Source organism: Bactrocera tryoni, chromosome 3 (genome assembly GCF_016617805.1).
Source record: "Bactrocera tryoni isolate S06 chromosome 3, CSIRO_BtryS06_freeze2, whole genome shotgun sequence".
NCBI classification, from domain to species: domain Eukaryota; kingdom Metazoa; phylum Arthropoda; class Insecta; order Diptera; family Tephritidae; genus Bactrocera; species Bactrocera tryoni.
This window is the reverse complement of record NC_052501.1, coordinates 77307441-77329871: the sequence shown is the minus strand read 5'-3', so window position 1 is coordinate 77329871 and position 22431 is coordinate 77307441. Positions and strand designations below refer to the sequence as shown.

The 22431-nt window shown below is 34.4% G+C and overlaps 3 protein-coding genes across 4 annotated transcripts; 2 read left to right on the top strand and 1 right to left on the bottom strand.

Moving 5' to 3' along the window:
* The first annotated feature begins 1459 nt into the window (after positions 1 to 1459).
* LOC120772562 (sterol O-acyltransferase 1) lies at positions 1460 to 7065 on the top strand. Its single transcript, XM_040101249.1, has 4 exons — positions 1460 to 1835; positions 3850 to 4330; positions 4393 to 4541; positions 5768 to 7065. Exons 1-4 carry the CDS (start codon positions 1742 to 1744, stop codon positions 6820 to 6822), a joined length of 1779 nt encoding a protein of 592 aa, XP_039957183.1. The 5' UTR covers positions 1460 to 1741; the 3' UTR covers positions 6823 to 7065.
* Positions 7066 to 7943: 878 nt separating this feature from the next.
* On the top strand, positions 7944 to 11840 carry LOC120771305 (WD and tetratricopeptide repeats protein 1). The gene is made up of 3 exons (XM_040099239.1): positions 7944 to 8227; positions 8313 to 9191; positions 9253 to 11840. The coding sequence occupies exons 2-3, from the start codon at positions 8426 to 8428 to the stop codon at positions 10545 to 10547; spliced, it is 2061 nt and encodes a 686-aa protein (XP_039955173.1). The 5' UTR covers positions 7944 to 8227; positions 8313 to 8425; the 3' UTR covers positions 10548 to 11840.
* Positions 11841 to 13335: 1495 nt separating this feature from the next.
* On the bottom strand, positions 13336 to 22045 carry LOC120770531 (longitudinals lacking protein-like). Of its 2 annotated transcripts, XM_040098082.1 has the most exons (5): positions 21924 to 22045; positions 21645 to 21859; positions 16347 to 17232; positions 14286 to 14372; positions 13336 to 14213 (listed from the first exon to the last, which is right to left on the bottom strand). In XM_040098082.1, the coding sequence occupies exons 3-5, from the start codon at positions 16446 to 16448 to the stop codon at positions 14019 to 14021; spliced, it is 384 nt and encodes a 127-aa protein (XP_039954016.1). In that variant the 5' UTR covers positions 16449 to 17232; positions 21645 to 21859; positions 21924 to 22045; the 3' UTR covers positions 13336 to 14018. The 2 variants fall into 2 exon arrangements, with proteins under 2 accessions (XP_039954016.1, XP_039954017.1); XM_040098083.1 differs by lacking the exons at positions 21645 to 21859; positions 21924 to 22045 and adding an exon at positions 21076 to 21308.
* Between the last annotated feature and the right edge of the window lie 386 nt (positions 22046 to 22431).

Below are 22431 nucleotides of genomic sequence, written 5' to 3'. Positions count from 1 at the left end.
TAAATTCACTTTTAAAAACAAGTACTGAATCAAAATCGGTTCTCTAAAAATTTTTGATTTTCAAAAAAATTTGATTTTAGAAAAGTTTTTGATTTTTTTTTTTTCAATTTTCAAAAAATGTAAGAATGCTTAATTATCCTCCGAACAGCATATTATATATATTTTTTAATATATTGCGATTATTTTCCGTATTACCAGTTAAAGTACTATTTTGTGTCAAACAGAATCAACACCAAAACCGGAAAGGTCAAAAAACAAAAAATCGGAAAAATCAAACTTAAAGTCTCCACTAAGTTCTAGTTGGTGTATATACGTAGTCGAGGCTTATCAATATTGCAGACGCATGATAAGTATCCTTTAGAAGTTACAAAATTTTTGAAAGCCCGTTAAATTTAAATTAAAAAAAAAATATTGAAGAAACGAAAACTCAAATCTTATATCATATAATTCGAGCTTAATTTTGTTTAAATATATTTTTTTTTTTTAAACTTGTACCTAAATACACATACATACATATGTACAGATTCATATGTATGTAAGTACAACTGTGAACTCAACTGCTTTTAATGCGGTTTCAATGTCCAGTCATTTATAGTTTTGAAGTTTTTAATTATTCCTCTTTAATACGTTGAGTGGACATCTGCGATAAGAGCACAATCTGTCGCTGAAAACATATGTGTAAGAAGGTGGTTTGTATGTATGTGCTTAGAACCATATCGACATGTTTTCCTCCGTCAATTTGCGCGCTCATATTCCCGCCCGAGCATGTGCTAATGCTAATCTTTTGATTACTTTGCACTCTAGCTAAGCGGAGTCATACGAGGTTGGCGCGCTAAATGTGTGGAAATTGAAAAACAAAACTTTTTCGACAAAATTTTGAGTTAGTAGAACTAGAGAAGCTCTTATAAGAAGTCTGGATTGAAAGTTTTCACGCCCTTGGGTGCAAAACGTTTTAGCTGGCACCATATCACGAAATTTTGCAGGAACTATTCGCCAAAGCAACGCTGCAGTCTCCGAATATATTGTTCAGATCGGACCACTAAAGCATATGGTAGCCATACAAACTGACGGATCAAAAAAAAGTTCTTTTATGGAAAACTATTATTTTTATTTACTCGTTTGTAGAATATTTTTCTTGTTTTTAATTAAAATAGTTTTAAATTTTTATTGCCGACCTCCTTCATATGTTGGTGCACCCTCGTATTGTTACTATTATTATTGTACTGACAGTTGGCTAATCGCTTAGCCGCCGTATCTCCAAAAGAACTGTAACCGCAAGCCAGCAACATACACGCGTGTACTTGAAGAGAGCGGGCACACAATCCAGAAGCAGGAAAACTGAGTACAAATGAACACCAACAACAAGCCGATAAGTGAATGTATTAAACAGCGATTACAATAATCTGTATGTATGTACATAACAATGTCGCAAATAATCATTGATCGCTATCGCCAGTCATTGGTGGAGTATAAAACCGAAACGTCTCTCTGCTGGCACATCAATACGCGCAGACTATCGATCAACGCGACTTAAGCAAGGAAGCCAGTGCTAGCTCCCGACTCACAAACCGATTCGATTTCAATTGTTAACGGCAGCAAAAGCCGCCGACGCCAACAGCTTTTTATTGTACCTCAACCAGAGTGTTGGTGGGTCTTCTCCGCGGATGCGCGCGCGTTTGTGTGTGTACGATTAGGGATCGCAAAATTTTTTATTGAAAAAGAAGTGTGATTAGGGATTAAAATGTCGGCACAAAAAGTGGAAAGTGCACAAAAGCAGCAAAACCAAAGCCGAAATCAAATTGGCGCACACGAAAATGCCGGTAAAATGCAAAAAGGTAAGAAGACGCAACAGCATTTGAATAAAATAATGCAATATTCAAATAGCAACTGCGAATAACAATCAAAAAGTAGCCAATAATAGTAAAAACACAAACAAACTGTGAACATAAGAAGATCGCGTTGTACCCGAAAACCTATCAGAACATACATATACATATATGTACATACATACAAACAAACTTACAAACATACAAGCGATGTAGTGCGCATTATCTAAGTGAAATGTACTCAAAATAATTAAGTTTTATTGCCGTTATTGACAATATTGGTTCATAAAAACTAAGCCCTAAAGTATGTGGATAATCTTTACGACCTTAAAAAAGTAATGCTCGACTGCTTACAACGACATTTCATAATAATACAACAAATAAGTAAGAGTAAGCGCTCATGTTTGCGTGTGAATAAGTGCGGAAATACAGAAAAACGACTATATACATACATATGTACATATGTTCAATCAAATGAGATGTGCATAAATTTATATGCGACAATGGGCGACCTCCTAAGAGTGTAGTGACATCCAAAATAAACTGGCGAAAAGCGAAAATCACAAAAAAAACTTAAACGAACTTGAGTTGGATCGGTCGAATTGTATGGCGGCCATACTTTAAAGTGATCCCCGAACTAAACAATAGGCTGGATGGCAGTTGACCTATATAAGAAAAGCAAGCAACGGACCTGACCAGTGCTTATGTGACGCACGCGTCGCGATGTGATGTGATTTGGAAGTCACAAGTTCACTTCAGTGGAAGCTGGCTGCCAGCTGGCTTTACTTAAGTAAAGCAGGCACCGTGCCTGGTCTGTGCTTAGGCGGCTCTCGCCCATCGAAGTGATGTGATTTAAAAGTCACTTCAAAGTCAAGTCAAAGATGAGTGAAGGGGAAGCAGGCACCGCGCCAGGTTAGTGCTTAGGTGACTCTCACGACGCGATGTGATGTAATTTTCTCGGGAAACTGCCTGCCAACTGGCCCTATTTACTCTAGTCACCTTGGCTGGTCAATGATTGGGTGACTCTCGCACATCGATGTGATGAGATTTCGAAAGCAGAAGGTGACTTCAGGGGCAGCTGGCTCTATATAAGTAAATCAGACACCGTGCCTAGCCAGTGCTTAAATGGCTCTCGCGAAGTTTGCATTATTTCCTTAGACAATAAGTCATGCCAAATTTCGTGAAGAAATCTCGTCAAATGAGAAAGTTTTTCATGCAAGTACGGGGATTGTCCGGAAGTAATAGGACTGAGTCGATTTAAAAAAAAATTATTGAACCAATCGTTACAATTCTTTAAAAACTTTCAAAATAGGCTCCTTCTGCGTCGATACAGCAATGGCAACGCGATTCCCAAGCATTGAAGGCATGCTGCTTGGATCTCCTTTGTCGTCTCAAAATGCTTGCCTTTCATCGGCCTTTTCAGGCAAGGAAACAAAAACAGTCGGGGGGCAACATCTGGGCTGTAGGGCGGCTGCAGAAGCGCTGCGATGCCGGGCTTGCTTCGTTTGAGTCTTTTGAGGACTTCCACGCAAAACTTGGACTTGACCAGCCGCTCGTTCCTTAGCTAGGAACGCTCTCTACCGAATCCAGTCGGTGCTCACACGCACCGAAATACAATCGCGGCGGGAAGAAAATCAGTCCTATTACTTTTCGGAAAAACCCTGTACTTGATTTCGATTATTCGGTTTGTATGGCAGCTATATGTATGGTATAGTGATACGATCTGAGCGACTAGTTCGCGTAAATACAGACAGATGGATATGACTCAGCTTATCATGGCTCTCCAACGCTTCCTTCTGGATGCTACAAACTTCGTAGCAAACTTAATATACGCTGTTGTACCTTAGGCTAATTCAATTTAAGTTTTTTGAATGCTTTTTAGAACACCCTCTTTCAGGCTTGAATTTTGAACCCTGAACTTTACTCTTAGTATTTGGATATATGTATACCATAAGCGATTATCCTAGAATGCAAAAATTCTATACTAAAAGTAGTCAACTTTAACTCTTAAACTCTTTTACAGTTCCGACGCAAAATACTAACAGCGTTTTGGAGCTCGACTACCTCCGGGAACGTTTACAGCACTTGCAAGATAGTCTACTTAAAGATTTCAAAAAGTGCATGAACGAAGAAATCGAAAATGTTGTGCAGGAGTTGCGTCAACACGAACTCCAACTAAATGAATTCCGAGGCTTTGCTAAATCACAACACACGAGCACCTGGAGCAATCGCATTGCAGTAACGGAAGACGCCCAAACGGCCAATGGCAATGTACCTACTGAAAAATCCAAAGAAATCAATGCCGAAAGTAAGGATAACAAATTGGCAGGAAAACACAAAAAACAGCCCCGACCGCTGCCCGACAAAGTGTTCAAAATACGCGAATCGTATCTCACGGCGTTACTGGAGGTCGACCACATGCGCACCATTTATCACATATTCGTCGCAATATTGCTGATGCTACTCATACAAAGCATTTCGTATGATTATTTGGCCGAGGGAAGGTCAGTAATTTTGCGATTATTTTAAAATAAAAAAAAATTGAATTTTATTTGCTTACTTGCAGAGTGTACTTCGGTTTGGGCACATTTAAATCGTCTTTGGAGAAAATTGAATACGTTTTTGGCATTTGGTTATTGGAACATGCCGTCGTATTTCTGCTTTATTACGCCTTCAAAATGTGGACTAACGTGCGGGTCAAATTGGCTAGGCAACGTGAGTACAGTAGCGATAGATACTTTTTATAGCAGAGTATGACTAGAATGATTGGAAGCCACTGCTGATTTCTCAAACCTTCAACTGACAGTCTTTTACCGTTATAGGTTTTACTAGTGTTCCTGGCTTTCTTACAGAGTTTTGTATTAAAGTCACTCTTAAAATTAGAAAAAAAAACCGTATGAAAATGTATCGAAATTCATTACTCGAACGGTCTCGGTTAGTTCATACACCCAATTCTCTTCCACACGGACTCAACGAGCGTTGGTTTAATCGCGGATCCAAATGATACAATTTGCAGTCATTCTGCGGCATTAATCCGTTACTGAACGATTTTGTGTGGTAAAATTTCGGCCGTTTTTAACTTATTGCCACAAGCCTAGGACATCAGGGAACCTTACAAGGAAGGTCTAGTGAGCTTTAACAATTGACCTCATCTCTTTGCCGAATAAATCTTATAAATAGATCAGTGACCAGGCCTCAATCTCTAAGGGTTTTCTCTTATACCTTAGCATGTGGGCTCCTCTTCCTATTCTTTACTGACGTAAAAAACGCTTACGCGATTATAGCCAAGTTTCTTCTTTTCGCAAGGTGGCGTCAATTGGAGACTCCAAGCAAAGCCAGGTCCTTCTCCTGGTCTTTCCAACGGAGTGGAGGTCTTCGTCTTTCTTTGCTTCCACCGGGGGGTACTGCGTCGAATACCTTCCGTCCATTCGGACGACATGATCTAGCCAGTGTAGCCGCTGTCTTTTAATTCGCTGAACTATGTCAATGTCGTCGTATATCTCATACAGCCCATCGTTCCATCGAATGCGATATTCGTCGTGGCCAACGCGCAAAGGACCATAAATCTTTCGCAGAACTTTTTTCTCGAAAACTCGTAACGCCGACTCATTAGACGTTGTCATCAACCATATAGCAACACGGGAATAATGAGTGGCTTATAGTTTTGTTTTTTCCCTCCTCACCTCCCCTCCACTTACAAATATTGAAAAAACAAGCTCCCATTATTGAAACGATAATTGAACGTGAAGAAAGTTAGGTCTGACAAAAATTTGTGAGTTTAAGAAATTAGCATCGGTTTATATAGAAGTCTCTCTGAATACCTACATTTTTTTCTATAACTATAAGCCAATGCCAAGATAGTAATTAGGATAGTATTCCCCAACAGAAACCCATTTCTTTCCTACATAAAAATTAATAAGAACTTCTTTTGTACTTTTCAGCGGCGCTCCAAAGTTTCTGGTCGCATTCCTGCCTAATAACATACATTAGCTCACAATTATTGTTCGGTTATGTAGCATCGGCACTTTGCCTTAAGCTGGATCTAACTTTTATAACCGCCTCCATTTTGCTGCTCGAGTCCACTAGACTGCTGATGAAAATGCATTCCTTTGTGCGCACAAATGCCGGACGTGTGCTCGCCGGCAAACTGAAAACAGATGCGTTATCAGGTGATGTTGACGACATATATGATGTACAGCAGTCAGCACAAGCCATACACCTGCCAAGCTTCAGTTCCTACTTATACTTTCTCTTCGCACCGACACTCATCTATCGCGATAGCTATCCGCGCACAACGCATATTCGTTGGAAATTCGCCTTGGCGCGTTTCATGGAAGTGGTTGGAGTTGCATTCTTTTACAGTTATATATTTGAACGTCACATTAGGGTACAGTTCGAAAATATTGGAAATGAGGAATTGAGTCTGCGCACTTTGGTCATTAAGTTACACAGCATGGTTATGCCCAACAATATCATCTTTTTATGCGGTTTCTACCTCATTCTACATTCTTGGTTGAATTTCACCTCGGAATTGTTACGCTTCGGCGATCGCATGTTCTATAAGGATTGGTGGACTTCGTCAACGTATGATGAATATTTCCGTAATTGGAATGTTGTGGTGCATGATTGGCTCTACGAGTATATCTATAAGGATTCTTATAATCACTTGTTTAAGGGCGCAAAGTTACCAGCAATGTTAATGGTATTCTATACGTCGGCGTTGGTGCACGAACACATAATCGGATTTGCATTGAAACTATTCTTCCCAGTGATGTTTTGTTTCTTTGGCGGATTTTCTGTGGGTCTGTTATTTCTCTTCAGAAACGCCTCCAAGAGAGTTGGTAATTTCGTGGTATGGTTTACACTGATCTTTGGCAATGGCTTACTATTTTCCTTATATAGTATAGAATATTACGCGCGCCAAAATTGTCCAAGAACTTATGAAAGTTGGACGGACTACTTTGTGCCCACAGTGTGGACTTGCTACAACAGATAATAGTACTACAAGTCGAACAAATTTTTGTACATATATTTTTATTGTACATATAGAGCTTTAGAGGTTATAGTGAAGGATAGGCCTAATTTTCTTTCTAATTAATTAGATGTATCTTTGTAAATATGTATGTCAATTCATAGTAATTAAAATATTAGAATGTCCTCAACAATCTTTTTCTACAAGCTTTGATGTGCTGTTTTTACTAAGAAACTTTATAGATTTCTCGTAACAATAGTCGTTATATGTATGTTTAAGAAATATAGTAATATAGAAATTATTGTCTAAAAAATGTATACCAATTTTAAGTAATCTAAATCTTAATAAACATACAAACATATATTTCTAATAAAAAAAATTCTGTTTTAAATGTAATTTAGTTGTATTTCTGGGCATAGAGGTTTGTAAAAGGGTTACGAAAAGGCTTGATTGATCAAGCAGGAGATCTGAATACAACAGCAGTGTCATCCCTTTCGTGTATCCGGTTAAAAATACCGGTAACCAACACAATTGGGCAGGCACTACTTTTCCCAACTTTAACGCAACAACTGGGGCTTATTTAACATATATAACCACGGAAACCTTCCAATTACACCATCCTTACAATATTTCATTTGTATAAGACTTTAGGCCCAGCTGCCCTTAACGGCAAATGATTTAAAAGCGTCTCGTATAGGATGTCATTTTCGTCCAATTCCATCACCCACGTACCCTTCTTATTCAAAACAACAGCTATATATATAAAGCTGGCTCCCTATATCCTAATCTTTCTCATAACAACTTTTTTATACAATATAATTTATAAAACACCCTAAAAGAAACAAAATTCGATAACCCAGTCAAAATCACACAGCGGATAATACGTATTTTTGTAGCGACTGTAACGAAATGTCAAATAAGATTAAACACAAGGTGTCACTAATTTCATACATTTCTTTTTTAAATCATAAAATCGTTCTATGCGTTTATTACAATAGAACATTTTTAAAAACAAAAAATATCACTTTTTTCGAGAATAAAATGCGTACACACATATTCAAGCACATATTTAGTGTTTTCAAATTTATACAATACCACATTTGTCGTTTATATGTCTAGCTGGCAACTACAGCAATAAAAACCAAAATAAAACAAAAAGAACGTCGTACAGAAGATTTATTTTGAGTAAAGGTAAATTTAATTACAACTTTTCGCGTTGTATATCAAAATATAGAAAAAAAATGATTTATACAACAGTTGGAAAAGACCAAAGCATTTCTATTGATGTCTATCTTAAACAATTTGAATGAAGAGAAAGCAATTTGTGAATAAGTCTATCGAGTTTTTAAAAGGTCGAACAACGGAGCAACTTGTAATTTGTGTTTTGCGACAAAAAGTCAAAGAATACGAATGCTACAACAACAATAAGGTAAATGAAACTTAAAAGTGATAACCAACTGTTGGCGATAACAGTATGATTTTAAAATTATTTAATATTTCTACTTGATTAATAGTAAGTAAACATATTTATTAAACAACAACACTGAAAACAAGGGAACAGCTGGTGGGCACTTCGAACTGAATAACATAGCACAAAGCGGCGCAAAACAAGTGAGATTTTCAAATAATGTTTGGTTCGCGCTGGTCACGTTACCAGTACGATGTGGACGATTTGCGACGCACTAATGCCACAGCTTTAATTCTGGAACGTCAATATGGAGATATGGATAGATATGTGCAGCGGCGGTTGCAAGTATCATCCGCTTACATTGATCGACTCGAACAGGAGACCATATTACGTGGTCATCAAGGTTGTGTAAATTGTCTTGAATGGAGTAGTAATGGACGCATATTAGCCTCTGGTTCTGATGATTTTTGCGTCATGCTTTGGGATCCATTTCGAAAGCGTTGCCTACGTAGTATAAACACCAAACATTCCGGCAACATATTCTCTGTAAAGTTTTTACCACGACATAATGATGCACTTATTGCCACTGCAGCGGCGGATAGATCAATTTACGTGTTCGATGTGAATCGTCCAAATGATGCTATCCTTAGCTGTACTTGTCATGTGGGGCGTGTCAAACGGTTAGCCACAGCACCAGATTCGCCTTTTGTATTTTGGTCAGCAGGTGAGGAGGGTTCAATTTTGCAACTCGACACGCGGGAACAACATCGTTGCAACACTGAAGGAAATCGTGTGCGTTTGGTAAATCTTGATACACATGTAAACACACATGCTGAGGCAAAATGTCTGGCAATTAATCCGCGACGTACAGAACTTTTAGCAGTCGGTACGAATGATCCATATGCACGCTTATATGATAGGCGCATGCTGCATCTAGTTTCTTCACTGGTTAGTGGAGGCAGTGGTCTACTTTTAAACGGTGCAGGTGAGGCTCTAAATATTTTTTAATAATACCAAATTTATAATATAAAAATATTCTCTGTTAGATGACGACAATGGCATAATACCAAAAGATTGTGTCACATATTATTGTCCTGGACATATAAGTAAAGATAATTCTAAACTTATCGAGCACGACTCTCGTGCTATCACGTACCTTACTTTCAATGCGACCGGCACAGAGTTGCTGGTAAATATGGGTGGTGAGCATATATATCTATACGACTTAATAAATGCCGAACAACCAGTGTTTTTAAACTTACCGGAGTACAAACCGCCACCAAGAACTTCAGAATCCGACATAGAAATGGCAGTTATGCAAGCAAGTTATAATTCCTCTTCTCCTAATGGAAGTGTTGCCGGAAATCAAGCTATTGATGAAAATAACGTTTTAACACAAAGTGCAATTAATCCCATCGATGCTCCACAAACGAGTAATCGACGAAAATTGCCCGAATACATTGAACGCTATAAGAAAATGGGAAACGATTTTCTTGAAAACGAAAAATACTTACGAGCAGTTGAAAAATACTCGGAAGCCATTGAAATGGCTCCCAACTGCCCTGTGTTATATCTGAATCGAGCCACTGCTTATATGCGACGACTTTGGTTCGGTGATGTATATGCAGCATTGCGAGATTGCCATCAGGCATTGCGACTTGATCCTGCCTACATTAAGGCACACTTTCGTTTAGCACGCGCGCTGCTCGTGCTGGGCAGACCGCAGGAGGCAGACGAGTGCCTTAAAGAGCTAATCGCTCGCTTTCCCAGCTATGCGAATAATCATGGTATCATGATGCTACGTAAGGACATCAAAGAAAATCGCCAAATGTCGCAATCACAACAACAGCAGCAACAACAACAACAACAGCAGCAGCATGGCAGTGAACAACAACCCTATAACGGTTTAGAACTATCCGATGCTGAATATCAATGGCGCAGCAAAGCTAAAGACTACAGTAAACGTTATGTGGGTCATTGCAATACAACAACCGACATCAAAGAAGCCAATTATTTCGGCAGCGATGGTGATTTTATTGTTGCTGGTTCGGATAATGAGAGTTTCTTCATTTGGGAGCGCAACACAGGCAAAATACGTGCAATCTACAAGGCAGACGTTTCGATTGTCAATTGTGTGCAACCGCATCCGGAAATTTGTTTGCTAGCGACGAGCGGCATTGATCACGACATAAAAATATGGTCACCAATAGCACCGTCTGCTGATGAAAGACCGAATTTGGTTGAATATGTCGACAAGACAGTGGAGGATAACCAGCAAAAGATGAAAATGGATCCGTTTAATATGAACTCAGGCATGAATGCTTTCTGCCTTAATGGATAATGAGTGATAATTATGATAAACATATAGTGCTTGCTAATTTTAATGAGACAGCTCAACTAAATTGTCTATCTAACAGCTAAAACAAAATAAATTTAGGAAATAATCTGAAAAAAGAATGACTAAAACTGTTAGCGGTAGATGCGGACTAGGTTTTGTTTTGTGGGCGACAATTTAGAAGTATCTGCATTAAAGAAGAATGTTAGAAAAAATTTCTGCACTCACTTTTCTTGTTGTTTAAACCTATTTTAATAATTATAAAGCTTTAAATTGCGCTGTTTGTTTTTTTTTTTTTGCCATGTTGAGTTTATTTTATATTATATACATATATATTTTTCTATATTTAAATCGGCAGCTATGCAATAAATTTGTCCCTATTTTTGAATACTATGTCCACTTTGTCGTCCACAAATGTCATAATGCTAATAATATTAAATATACAATAATTTAGAGATATATAATTATATTTAGAAAGGGATGGTACTTCTTCGTCGAATCGATAACGCTTGCATATTTCATGTAAAGAAACTAAAATAAGTTTATGTTATTATATCTAAGTTTGAATTAACGTATAAAAAATTTAAATACATTGATACTTTTTTAAAATAAAACTATTCGAAAGATAGAAAATGAAAATAATGATAAATATTAAAACCAAAGCCGTTCTCGATTCGACGTAGGGTTAATTTGTGTATACATAAATATTAAGAAGTGCCATCTAAATTTAAGCACGTAGCAGTAGAGTAAGCGGTACGCTGAATTTCACTAATCAAATTAGGAAGAACATAAGAATCAAAATAAAGTCGAATGTATGTATGAGCTGGGAGTAATTACTTTAGGTATACCGACGCAGCAATCAAATCAAAATTTTAGTAGAGCGCAAAAAAGTGGGTACAAACTGATATCAAAAACAATAAACACATAGAAATACTTGCAATTAACAGAAGTAAATGCCTCAAAAAAGCTCGACTAGACTAAAGAAAACACTATAGGAAGCTTCGAATACAATATGCTATATGGCAATAAAATAGAATCGTCTTGTATATGTATAGACTATTCGATGAGTTAAAGAACATTATATTTTTGTTCCAATTTGCACAGAAATTTTTAAGTGAATATAATTCGTCAGTTTGTGTCTACCTGAACAGGTGGAACAGTTAAATGTATTCCTCAGACTGCGAATATGAGAGAAACGTCTTTATACGAAAATCACACTGTATAATCCTTATTAAAACGAATTATTAATGTGAATACTTATTTACTGGTATTCATTAAAAAGTTATTTTCGAATTAAAATTTTATGTGTATTTCATTAGCTTTCGTTATAAGCGTAAGTATAATACATAACTTTGCAAAATCGTTCACAACTCAAATACGTGAAATTTTTACAACGTAAATGCGTTTAGTTGCACGTTCCCATGCGTCTGGTCTATATAAATGGAACGGATCCGCATATTTTTGAATTTTTAACCGGCCCAGAAATGTCAACTCGGCAGCATTGTCCAAAATTATGACAATAATTTCCATTAAAAACATGATAACGGCACATACTTAAATAAAAATACAAGACATCTCTGGCATTTTAATTTATTTGTGTCATTTAAAAACTATATTTCACATGTATGTATGTATATACTTTCATACTATTATAATTATATTCAAGTATTATTTAAATTTAAAATTTTGTTTTTCTATCGCGTGTCGGTTGTTTACTTTTATGTATATATATATTTATTTTTATTATAAACTAAAAGTTAATAGCGTTTATTATGTTTGCGATTTGCATCTGTGTTTCATTAACAGTAATAAATTGTATAAAGCGGTAATAAGTTCGTTATATTCATCATAATTAGCATGTTCAATACGTGAGTATGTACTTGTATCTGTGTTTAGAAAACTGTGACTGAAAGTCTGAATTTTTAGGTTATAATGATAACTGCAATGTGTCTTTTGAAAAAGAAGAAAATGTGTCTTAGGCAGAAACCAGATTAAATGCAAACATAAATCGCTGAACACAAAAATTATCAATTAATATTTAAATTAAATGAGCTATTATGTTACAAAAGCTTTGGGGCCATTTACTTATATTGTGTGTGTTTCGTTTAATGTTGTCTGAGAATAAATTATTTTGGAAGCAATTCATGTTGTATAGCGAGCCTTACAGCACTTTCAATAAGGTGGTGAATTTGAAATTGTAAATAGATGAAAGCAAATAATTTTTTAATTAATTTCCAGTGGCTTTTTTAGAGATATTTAAAAAAAGAAAAGATTATTAAACATATTTTACAACAAAAAGATTGTTAATACGTAAAATAGCATTTGTTGTTTTAATTTAACAATTATTAATCATATTGGCTTATCGAAAGTGTTACAGGCTAAGCTAGTCGCGTTATAGAAAAAATCTTTCAACAAAACTGAGAGAATTTTATGCTGACATATTGAAAATCTACATACATATAAATAATTTTCGCTACTTTGTTGATTATTTCATTAAAGAAAAGGTATGAAATTGCCAAAAAACAAAAAAAAAAAATAATTAAAAACCGTGTACTTTATAATTTGCTGCCATGAACGCTGTAGCACTCGCTTTATGTCTGTATGTATATATATATATATATATATGTAGTATAAATGTACGAATAATTGCAACTCTAAATGGATTAGCTTAGTATATCTTAGTGCTAAACAGGAGGTACAATCCCATTCTTAGTGTTTTCAACCCTTACATTCGCCTTTTTACAAATTATCCAATTTATTTAGCATTCTACAGTATCGTTTATAGTTTTTATTTTTATTTTATTTTTTTTTTGTTTTAGCATTAATTATTTTATACACTACAAAATTCTTTATACTCGCCAACTTGTGGCATTTAAGTGTTTTTTTTTATTTTTTTATTTTTTTTTCTTATTTGTTTTTTATTTTTCTTTAATGTGTGAGAAAATAAAAATAATTGTTAAGTTATATAAATAAGCCAGCATTAGGTGAGACAGTATTGAGTTGAGTAAAATATACATATATTTAAATGTATAGCAAAAAGCAAAACAATTACGCAATAATTATTGCAAAAGAAATAAATTTTTTATTAGGCAACGTTATACAATTATGCGGAATTTTTGTAGAGCCAAGTTTAAAATATAAACTGCATGATAAACGCGTCAAAGAGCATACACAAGTAAACGTTTGGTTACAGCACTCACGTGCGTATTTGTCGTTTCAATTAAATAATTTGTTCAACTATTTAGCATGTTGCGGTAGGGGTTATTTTTGCATTTTTTAGTACTTTACTAAATTTATCAATTAATTACAAGTAATTTTACGCATTTAAAATAAAATTTAAACTGCTTTTATTTAGGTCCATTTAAAATTATAATCATTCCTTATTTTTAGTTGTAGGCGTATTTTGTTTTTATATGTTTGTTGTATTATTATATATAGTCGTCTGTTTTTTTTTTAATTTTTATTTATTTACCACCATCAACCTTCCCGTTTTATGGAACTGGGAGTTTCTGCCAGACCTTTCACTTTGAGGCGATCAGCAGTTTTCAAGAAGGCCGGCAATTGTTCTTGCGAGACATTTACTTCGCCGGCGTACATAAACTCTAATATAGCTTGCAGATGTATATACGAGACATCTTTTAAAATAATGATGGGGTGCTTTGAAGGATTTTCCTGTCATGTAAAAAGTTGTTAGAAGTATTAAAAATATTTTTTAATTTCATTATATAAATTGCTATATTTTACCTCCAAAAGTGCTTTGAAATACGGGCTGCATGCAGATAGAACCATTTTGTGCGCTTTGCAAGTTTGTCCTTCGCAGGCAAGTGTTACCTAAAATGATATTCGTAACTTGTAGTAAGAAAAAGTCATTGCCATTTGAAAATATGAAAAACCGTTAAAAGAAAAAACTCTAAAACATACTTATGCACTACAGAAATACACTGGTTGCTAAATGTGTGCACATCATAAAAATATTTCGTTGTCTATATTACATTTTTATGCACCCAAAGTAACCATTGGTGTATCAATGGTGTGTATGTGTGTAACTGCAGACGTTAATTTACACCTATTTACTTATATTTCAACAAAGCAGTCTTCTAGTTTTGAAAACCTTTAAAACAACAACAAATATACCCATAACTCATTAAATACTAAATGCAACCTAACAACAAGCAGCAATAAACGCTGGTGGCGAAACTTCCAAGAAAGCAATGGATAATAAAGAAACGAAAAGAGAAACTCATGGCTCAATGACACAACAAAATAGCAAAAGATGTTTCGTTAAATCAAAAAAACAAACTACAACCAAGGTAAGATTCTTGCAATTTAATATTTTGTATTTATTTTGCCGAAATCATACTAATAAATTTTGAAAGAAAATAACACTGAAACATATGAAAGCGAAGTTAATAGCAGATTAGTTGTATTATATATAAATATAATAATTTAAATTTAGTTTCAAAACGTCCTCGAATATTGCTTCAATATAATGAACGAAGAGGGCTTAAATACATGACCATTTAATTAAGAACCAAAGGAAAATATTTTTATTTTAATTTACTGAGATGAACGATCCCAGCTATTTTAGAAGAGCGGCGGTTTCCTCACTTCAATTTATGCCTAATACCCTAATCCTGATCGGGTTCAACTTAAATTTGTTGTTGTTTTCGATCTACGTTATTCAAATTATGACTTTTTTATAATATCATTTTTTATCATATCTACATCAGTAGTAGGGCCAATTTTATACCACTTTTTAATAAAATTGGTACGAGTCTAGACCAAAAGCCTGAATCTTTTGCAAAATTGACGTCGAGTAAAAGTCGCAAAGGAGATGCTTTAAAACGTAGCTGAAGACAAAATATTCAAATCGTTTCAATAAAAGTCGGAACTAACTAACCGGAACGGACCAGGATTTTTATCCGATCAAGTACTGTCAACTAGGTACTAATCCTAGAACATATTTCAGAAATGTTTTTTGCCACTACAAAAACAATAATACATTCATCAAACGCATCACTACATGTGACATGGGTTTAGGAACTTGACGTCGAAACTGTTCTAATGAATGACGCTCCAAAAGTGAGCTGAAACCGAAAAAACCAAAAATTGCAAGTGGCACTGAAGGCCATCCCATCCAAAGCTTATACCAAGTGTATGGAAAATAGGATTAAGCGTTGGCATGTCTGCGTTAGCTCAAAAGTAGCCTATTTTGAAGAAGAGATTAGCATAAAATTATGTGAAAATATGTTTTTTAACAGTCCGGTTCAAATTTAATTTATATCTATATCGAACACCATTGGGGTACTCACAACGTGTCATAAAGCATCGAAATATCATAAAAGCATAAATTTCGAACTAGTTTAAAAAAATTGTTGTTGGATTGCATACTAAAATACATGATTATAACCACTCTTCAAAACAAAAATCGAACCCAAAATAAACTAACCTCACTTTTTTTCAGGTTTAAAAGTCGCAAAACAAATTTGTTTATCATTTAATGTTTGGTTGCTACAATTATTTGTTTCAAAATTACAAATTTAGCACAAACGTTTTCGAAAAATAAATAAAGTATTATAATAATAATATAATTATGGAGTATTCATTTAAAATCAGTTTTCTATTAATTTTATAAAATTTAAAGAAGTGCTTAAAAGAATTAGTAAATACATTATTTCCCTATTATATAACATTTTTTAAAGAAATTTTTAAATATTTAGATTACCGTTATCAAAAGCACACACAACAATATCTAACTTTTTTCAATTTGAAAATTTTTATTAAAATAAAATGTAAAATACTTACGTCTGTAAAACTCTTCTCGTCCCTCAGGTGCCGGAACGAGGTCACCATATTCGTCTGGAAATCGTTCCATTTTAGGAAAAACTGTTGATCAGACGACATCATTAAAGCGGCTTTTTTTATTTACGAACGCAGTCAGGAAATTGAAAATAATTATTTAGTACAGCGCAGCGCCCTTTGACGTTGGACTAAGCCGTTATAATATGTAAATTTAAATTGATGAACTTTCAAAAAAGTGTGTATGAAAAGCGTTTTTCTATTTATTGAAATTCTTATTGTTTTATTGCCAAAGCTGCAACCGCTTTGCGAAATATAGTCCAATATGGGTCAAGAGACGACAGCAAGAAATATTCCAAATCACACAGTGCTTTTTACTCCAATACAAACAACTTCACACACTCTTGGGCGCTCCACAAAACCTATGCAATTATACTGTATCGGAAGTTTTGTTAGTATTGCTGTTGCTAGTCTCTTGCTGTTACTGTCGCTGATGCTGCTGCTGCTGCTCCAACGTTTTCAATTTAATTCGCGTTACACGTATGTAGTTGTTGTTGTTTGTGGATCACTATAGCGCTGTACGGCAAATAGTGCTGTTGATCTTTTCAGCGTTTAGCAAAAATATTATTTTCTTCTTATTTGTCTTTCACTTTTGAGCGCACAAAGAGAATTCGCAATAGTCACAGCAAATACAAAATAATAATAAAATACGACAACAAATCGCTCTCACGTTGTTGGCTTTTCCTCTGGGCTATTGCATTTACTGCGTTCAAGGCACAGTTGCGATCAGATCTGCATGCCGTGTATTGCGCGATCAGTAATTCAACTCACGAGAGCGTTTCCGCTACTTCTATTTTATTATTGTTGCTGGATTTGGATAGGTTGGGAATTTCTGTAAATAATAAAAAATGTAAATACATATATTTACACATTGTACATATGTATATGTAAGTATGATAAGTAAGTAAATTTCCCTTGCTAAATGAAATCTAATTAAACAAGGGTTAATTAATTGGAGAGAGCGTGTTGTAAAATTGTTGATGTAAATATAAAATGGATATACCACTAGAAAATTTAAAAAATGAAATTGTCGTATGTACAAATTACAAAAACTAAAAATTTAATTTGTGTATAAAATGCTTACAGAAAATTCTCCAAAAGTCGCTAACTGACATCAAGAATAAAATGTCAAAACAATACCCACATACGAAAATCAGTAAAATGCAAACATTTTTCGCTCAAGGAAATCTACTTTTAGTTCAGGAAAAAGCTGCATTCCGCACAGCACTCAAAGTACTCGTTTGTAGTTAAAAAATTTCTGTTTGTATGAGTATTCTCTTTGGACACAAAATCTTTTGTGCAATAGTAAATATGTATAAAAAAATAATAAATAAAAACACATACTGCAAGCGGAGAACAACAATTAAATAGGTCGCCAATCAATTAGATGCTTTAAGAAATTGAAAACATCATAGGGTAATCAGCATGTTGTATACTATGTAAATGTTCGGTTTAATAATTTTCGCGATCTTGCTTGATTAGACTAGTTGCAACTCAGAAATGCAGTTTTCTGATGTCTGAAAAAATATGTTTACTTTCAAATTATATTTTCATCGGTATTTTAAATTCATAAGGATCTCGAAAGTATTTAAGCATTTAAATAGAAAAAGTTGTTCAACAAAAGCTGTAAATTATATATTTTACTATAAATTTCTAAAAGTTAAATTTTTAAAAATTTAATCAAATTCGCTATTACATATGTAATGTTAATTATTAAATTGTTAATATTAAGAAAAAATATATATTTTTTCCGTATTATACAGTAATATATTTGAAAAAATAAAAATTATGCAAAATTCATTACTTTTCTTTTTTTTAACGAAAAATGTCAAACGACCACAATAAACGCTGACATAGTACACATATGTATGTATGTTTATGAAGTTATTGAAAATGCAATTGCGCTAACATCATGCATACAAAGCCAAATAATGTAAAATGTTGCTTCATACCACAATTGCTCGACTGGAAGCTCCCACAAAACTTTAAGCCAAGCACACGTGCATATGTATGTATGTATTTTTGACGGCGCTCTTTAAATACATTCATATGTATGACATATGCACATGCATACATACATATTTATACAATATACATACATACATACGAGTATATGCAGGTATGAAAGCATTAAAAGTAAAAGGAGAAAAATAGCTAAGTAAAATGAGCCAACCGTGTGCAATAGGCAGTGTGGAGAGCAAGCGTACAACGTTACCAATCCAAGCGAAAAAAATACCTTTCACTTTTCAAGGCAATTTCTGCGCTGTTAGCTTGCTAGCTAGCTGTCCCACTGCACAACGCTGCACTGCATCATCTACGTACAGAGAGTCAACCGACACATAACTGGTGATTCAGCGTTGGTAGCGACCAAAACATTGCCTCATACCATAAACTCCATGCATACATAGCTACAATGTAGGTTTTCATTTACACATATGCTATACCCGACAGTAAATTTAGCAAATACCATATTATTTTACTACTAGCCCAATTGAGTACTGAATAAAAGCTGCGTATTACAAAACTCTGAAGTTTTGTTTTCATTTATATGTTTAATATGCTTTGGGTTATTTACAATTTATTAATTTGAAATATTTCCCCAGTCTGAAGCCGTTTACGAACCCATTAATTTAGACTTATGTATGTAGAAGCAGCACTTAGTGAAAAGACTCTTATAGTACATTTTACCATATGGTTGTAACATAAGGGTTTGCCATAAAAATCCAGCATACAAAGCATTATCTCACTTAACACCCTCCCAACTTGATATTTTTTTTTTTTACTCTATCAGTTGCTCTGATCTCTGTCACTACGCCTGCGCAGAGTTTCAGCTTAAAAAGCATACATACATATGTAATGTGCGAATGTGTGGCATTGGAAAATAAACTAAGAGAAAGAGAGTGTAAATGATAAAAAACGGGCTAAGTTTAGCTTTGTCATACTTTTCCCTGAGCGATTTATTTCACATTTCATTGTGCAACCATAGCAGTTGTTTTTTTTTCTTCCATTATCGCTTGTGTTGTCTGTCTGCTCAGTAGAAAATCGTCCAATGAGTTGTGTAAAAGCGCTAAGCCAGCATAAATAATGAGTTGGTGTGCAGTAAATAGTATGTCTGAGACAAAAATTAGCTTTGTGACTTTTTTCATGCTATAATTTCATAAAATCGAAAATATGAATAAAATATTATGTATAGTATATGTTACAACTGCTTTAAGTATTTAAATTTATTGCGATGATCGATCTAAACTATTTCTTCGGAGGTTGTATTGAAAAGTAAAGGTCTCCAATTATTCTTTTTAGGTGTTACAAAAGTTATGGCAAACTTAATATTCTCTAAGTATATAGTACCACGAGAAGGAAGAGAAAAAAATTAGCAAATATTCGTTTTATAACTGAGGTAACAGGCGTAGATATTTTATAAATAGAAAAATGTAAATGTAGAAAATCAAATATCACAGACTGTCTGCTTAGTCATTTAAACCACTGTGGCTACAGGTTATAAATGAGAGACTTTTATAGAGTAGTTAATAACATCGTTATTTCTCTTCCTATTCTACATATTTTGCTCCCAACACAGAAAACTCATGCAAACTCGCAACTATTGAGAACTACTTTCGTCGCTACGTGAATAGGCAGCGTTATGTTAGTAATGTATTCACCGGTAGTTACTTGATTCGAGAGTAGTTTTTCGTCAGCCACAGTTCTTTCGCAACTTTGACAACAACACCACACTAATGTGTTTTACTGCCAACACTTAACTTTGTTGTTGCTGGTAAAAAGTTGCGACATTTAACTAAGCAACTAAAAGCGAAGAATCCAAGCCTAGGCTATACAATAACAATAACGACCACCAACATACATACATGTGTGTATGTTATTTGGTTATTACAAAAAGTTTTATGGAAGCCAAGGAGTAGCAGCTTCCAACGAATTTCCTCGATTTTTTTAAATTCCTTCAGCTACATATGTATGTAAGCTGGCATCTACTTTTAAATAATATGTATATAAAAATAAATCTACCTCATACTAGCTGTTTTTGCTGATCATTATTGTGTAGTAGTTTCGTTTTGGCAAGGTCTGGCAGTTGGCGCGAAAGATAGATTAAACCGCAAACGATCAGATATTTTTCACATTGTGGTCGTTTTGCCAAAATAGCAGTTGTTGCTTAGTTGAAATTATAAAAGTTTTCTTCTCGGCAAGGAAGGGTTATCACTATTAGACACAATAAATAAAAACAAATTATGGTCTTGCATACACATCTGTTAAATATGTACAAATCCTTACTTTTAAAGCTGGTAAAAAAGATAGAAAAAAAAACTTGTTATGAAGATGACAAATTCTACTCTTAACGATTAAAAACCGAATTTCCTCTTATAATTTTCTCCGTTGATAAAGTAAATACGAAGTAGCAATACAAAGCAAAAATGAAAAAAAATATTGTGTAATAAATGCACTTCTTGCTTGCTGACATCTTTACAAGCATACCATTGCCTCTTGAGTTTACTATTGCACTTGCACAACCAATACCAGCCATCAAATTTACCAACCAAACAACGGCTTCAACATGGTCATCAGACGGCGGCTAGCAATACGAACAAGAGTACATACAACGATAAATAGTCACGGCAGCACGGTAGTTTAGTAGCAACAACTGAACAATAAAAGCCCAACTTACATTTCTAGAAAAACCACTTTTTCATAGAAATTGTTTTTTAGGTCGCCTTGGACTCATTTTTCGTTTTTTTCAACTACGCCACGCTCACTTCACTTCTTTGCTTATTGCTTCTTCGCAATTGTCTGGCTACTCTTTCTCTCTCAATTTCTTGGCTCTTTGCTTTTACTTCAACAAATCCACTGTCGATCAACGACGACTTTACTCCATTTACACAAGTACACGCATTCAAGTCAAAAACACACAAACATATTCACATATATTAACGCGTGCACTGTTTCATTTTCTTGCTTACAAAAAACTTCTTTCGCAATTTCCTTATATTTCAACAGTGTGCACATTGCTATCACCCACTAGTTTTTGATGCACTACATACATATACATCTAGCATATGAATTATCTCTGTATTCTATTAACGCTTTATCTTACGAATAATTTTAACTTTACAAAGCACACAGGATCTATTCACAATATTTTGCTTTCCTTTGTTGCTCACTAAATTTCATGTATGCATACATGGTCATTTCGTCATTCAATCTTGCTTTCACCGCACCGCTGTTTCCTAAGCTTACCTCTTTTTCAATACTTTTTTTTACTAAGCACACGCTGGTCTGCTCCTTTCTCTAGTACTAGCTGGCTTGCTTTTTCTTTCGTCTTTCACGGCATTCAACACAGAAATGCACACCGCACAATTTCTTCTTCTTCCGTTACTTTTCTCCAAGATTTCGCTTCGGCTATCTATTTCTTTCTTTTCCTCTTTCACTTTCCACTTCTACTTTTTCGCTTCCTTTTTAAAAGAAAATTAATCTTCTAATTTCCAATTTACTACTTTTTATTAATTTATATTTTACACGTTCGATATTCCACAGTGAGCACGCAATGGTAATTGGAAAGATTGCGCTTGTTTTGCACTATTCGATGCCACCGATGGAAAACAATACTCTACTCAGTCACCGCCTTTCAGTTTCAGCGAGAAAAACAAAATGAAAGTCGTTCTTCTTTCCTTTCGATTATTTACTTTATAGCGAGTTTACATTGAGAACAGTACGACAGAGTTGCTAATCGGTTTATTGTAAAATTTTGCTTACTAGCGCAATAATGTCTCTGTATATTAACGTATTAAGTAAATAATTATTTAAAATACAATTACCAAACCTAATACGTCATTAAAAATGTATTGTTTAAAAAAAAACTATGTTGCTATAATATTATTAAATATTTGATATATTGATGTGGTTGCTATACATAAAAATGAAATGAATGTTGAATGTGACTGATAAATATCAGAACATAGGTCTGTAAATTTCAAATATTAACTAATGCTTCGATATTGTATTTTTATTTTGATGAGAATTTAAT

What these genes read in the sequence shown, in the direction of transcription:
- LOC120771305 (XM_040099239.1), top strand. Translation starts at nt 8,426, where the DNA reads ATGTTTGGTTCGCGCTGGTCACGTTACCAGTACGATGTGGACGATTTG. An exon ending in TCTACTTTTAAACGGTGCAG is followed by an intron (nt 9,192 to 9,252) that starts GTGAGGCTCTAA and finishes ATTCTCTGTTAG; the next exon opens with ATGACGACAATGGCATAATA.
- LOC120770531 (XM_040098082.1), bottom strand. Translation starts at nt 16,448, where the DNA reads ATGATGTCGTCTGATCAACAGTTTTTCCTAAAATGGAACGATTTCCAG. An exon ending in ACGAGAAGAGTTTTACAGAC is followed by an intron (nt 14,373 to 16,346) that starts GTAAGTATTTTA and finishes ATATCATTTTAG; the next exon opens with GTAACACTTGCCTGCGAAGG. An exon ending in ATTTCAAAGCACTTTTGGAG is followed by an intron (nt 14,214 to 14,285) that starts GTAAAATATAGC and finishes TTTACATGACAG; the next exon opens with GAAAATCCTTCAAAGCACCC.
- LOC120772562 (XM_040101249.1), top strand. Translation starts at nt 1,742, where the DNA reads ATGTCGGCACAAAAAGTGGAAAGTGCACAAAAGCAGCAAAACCAAAGC. An exon ending in TGCCGGTAAAATGCAAAAAG is followed by an intron (nt 1,836 to 3,849) that starts GTAAGAAGACGC and finishes ACTCTTTTACAG; the next exon opens with TTCCGACGCAAAATACTAAC. An exon ending in GGTCAAATTGGCTAGGCAAC is followed by an intron (nt 4,542 to 5,767) that starts GTGAGTACAGTA and finishes TGTACTTTTCAG; the next exon opens with CGGCGCTCCAAAGTTTCTGG.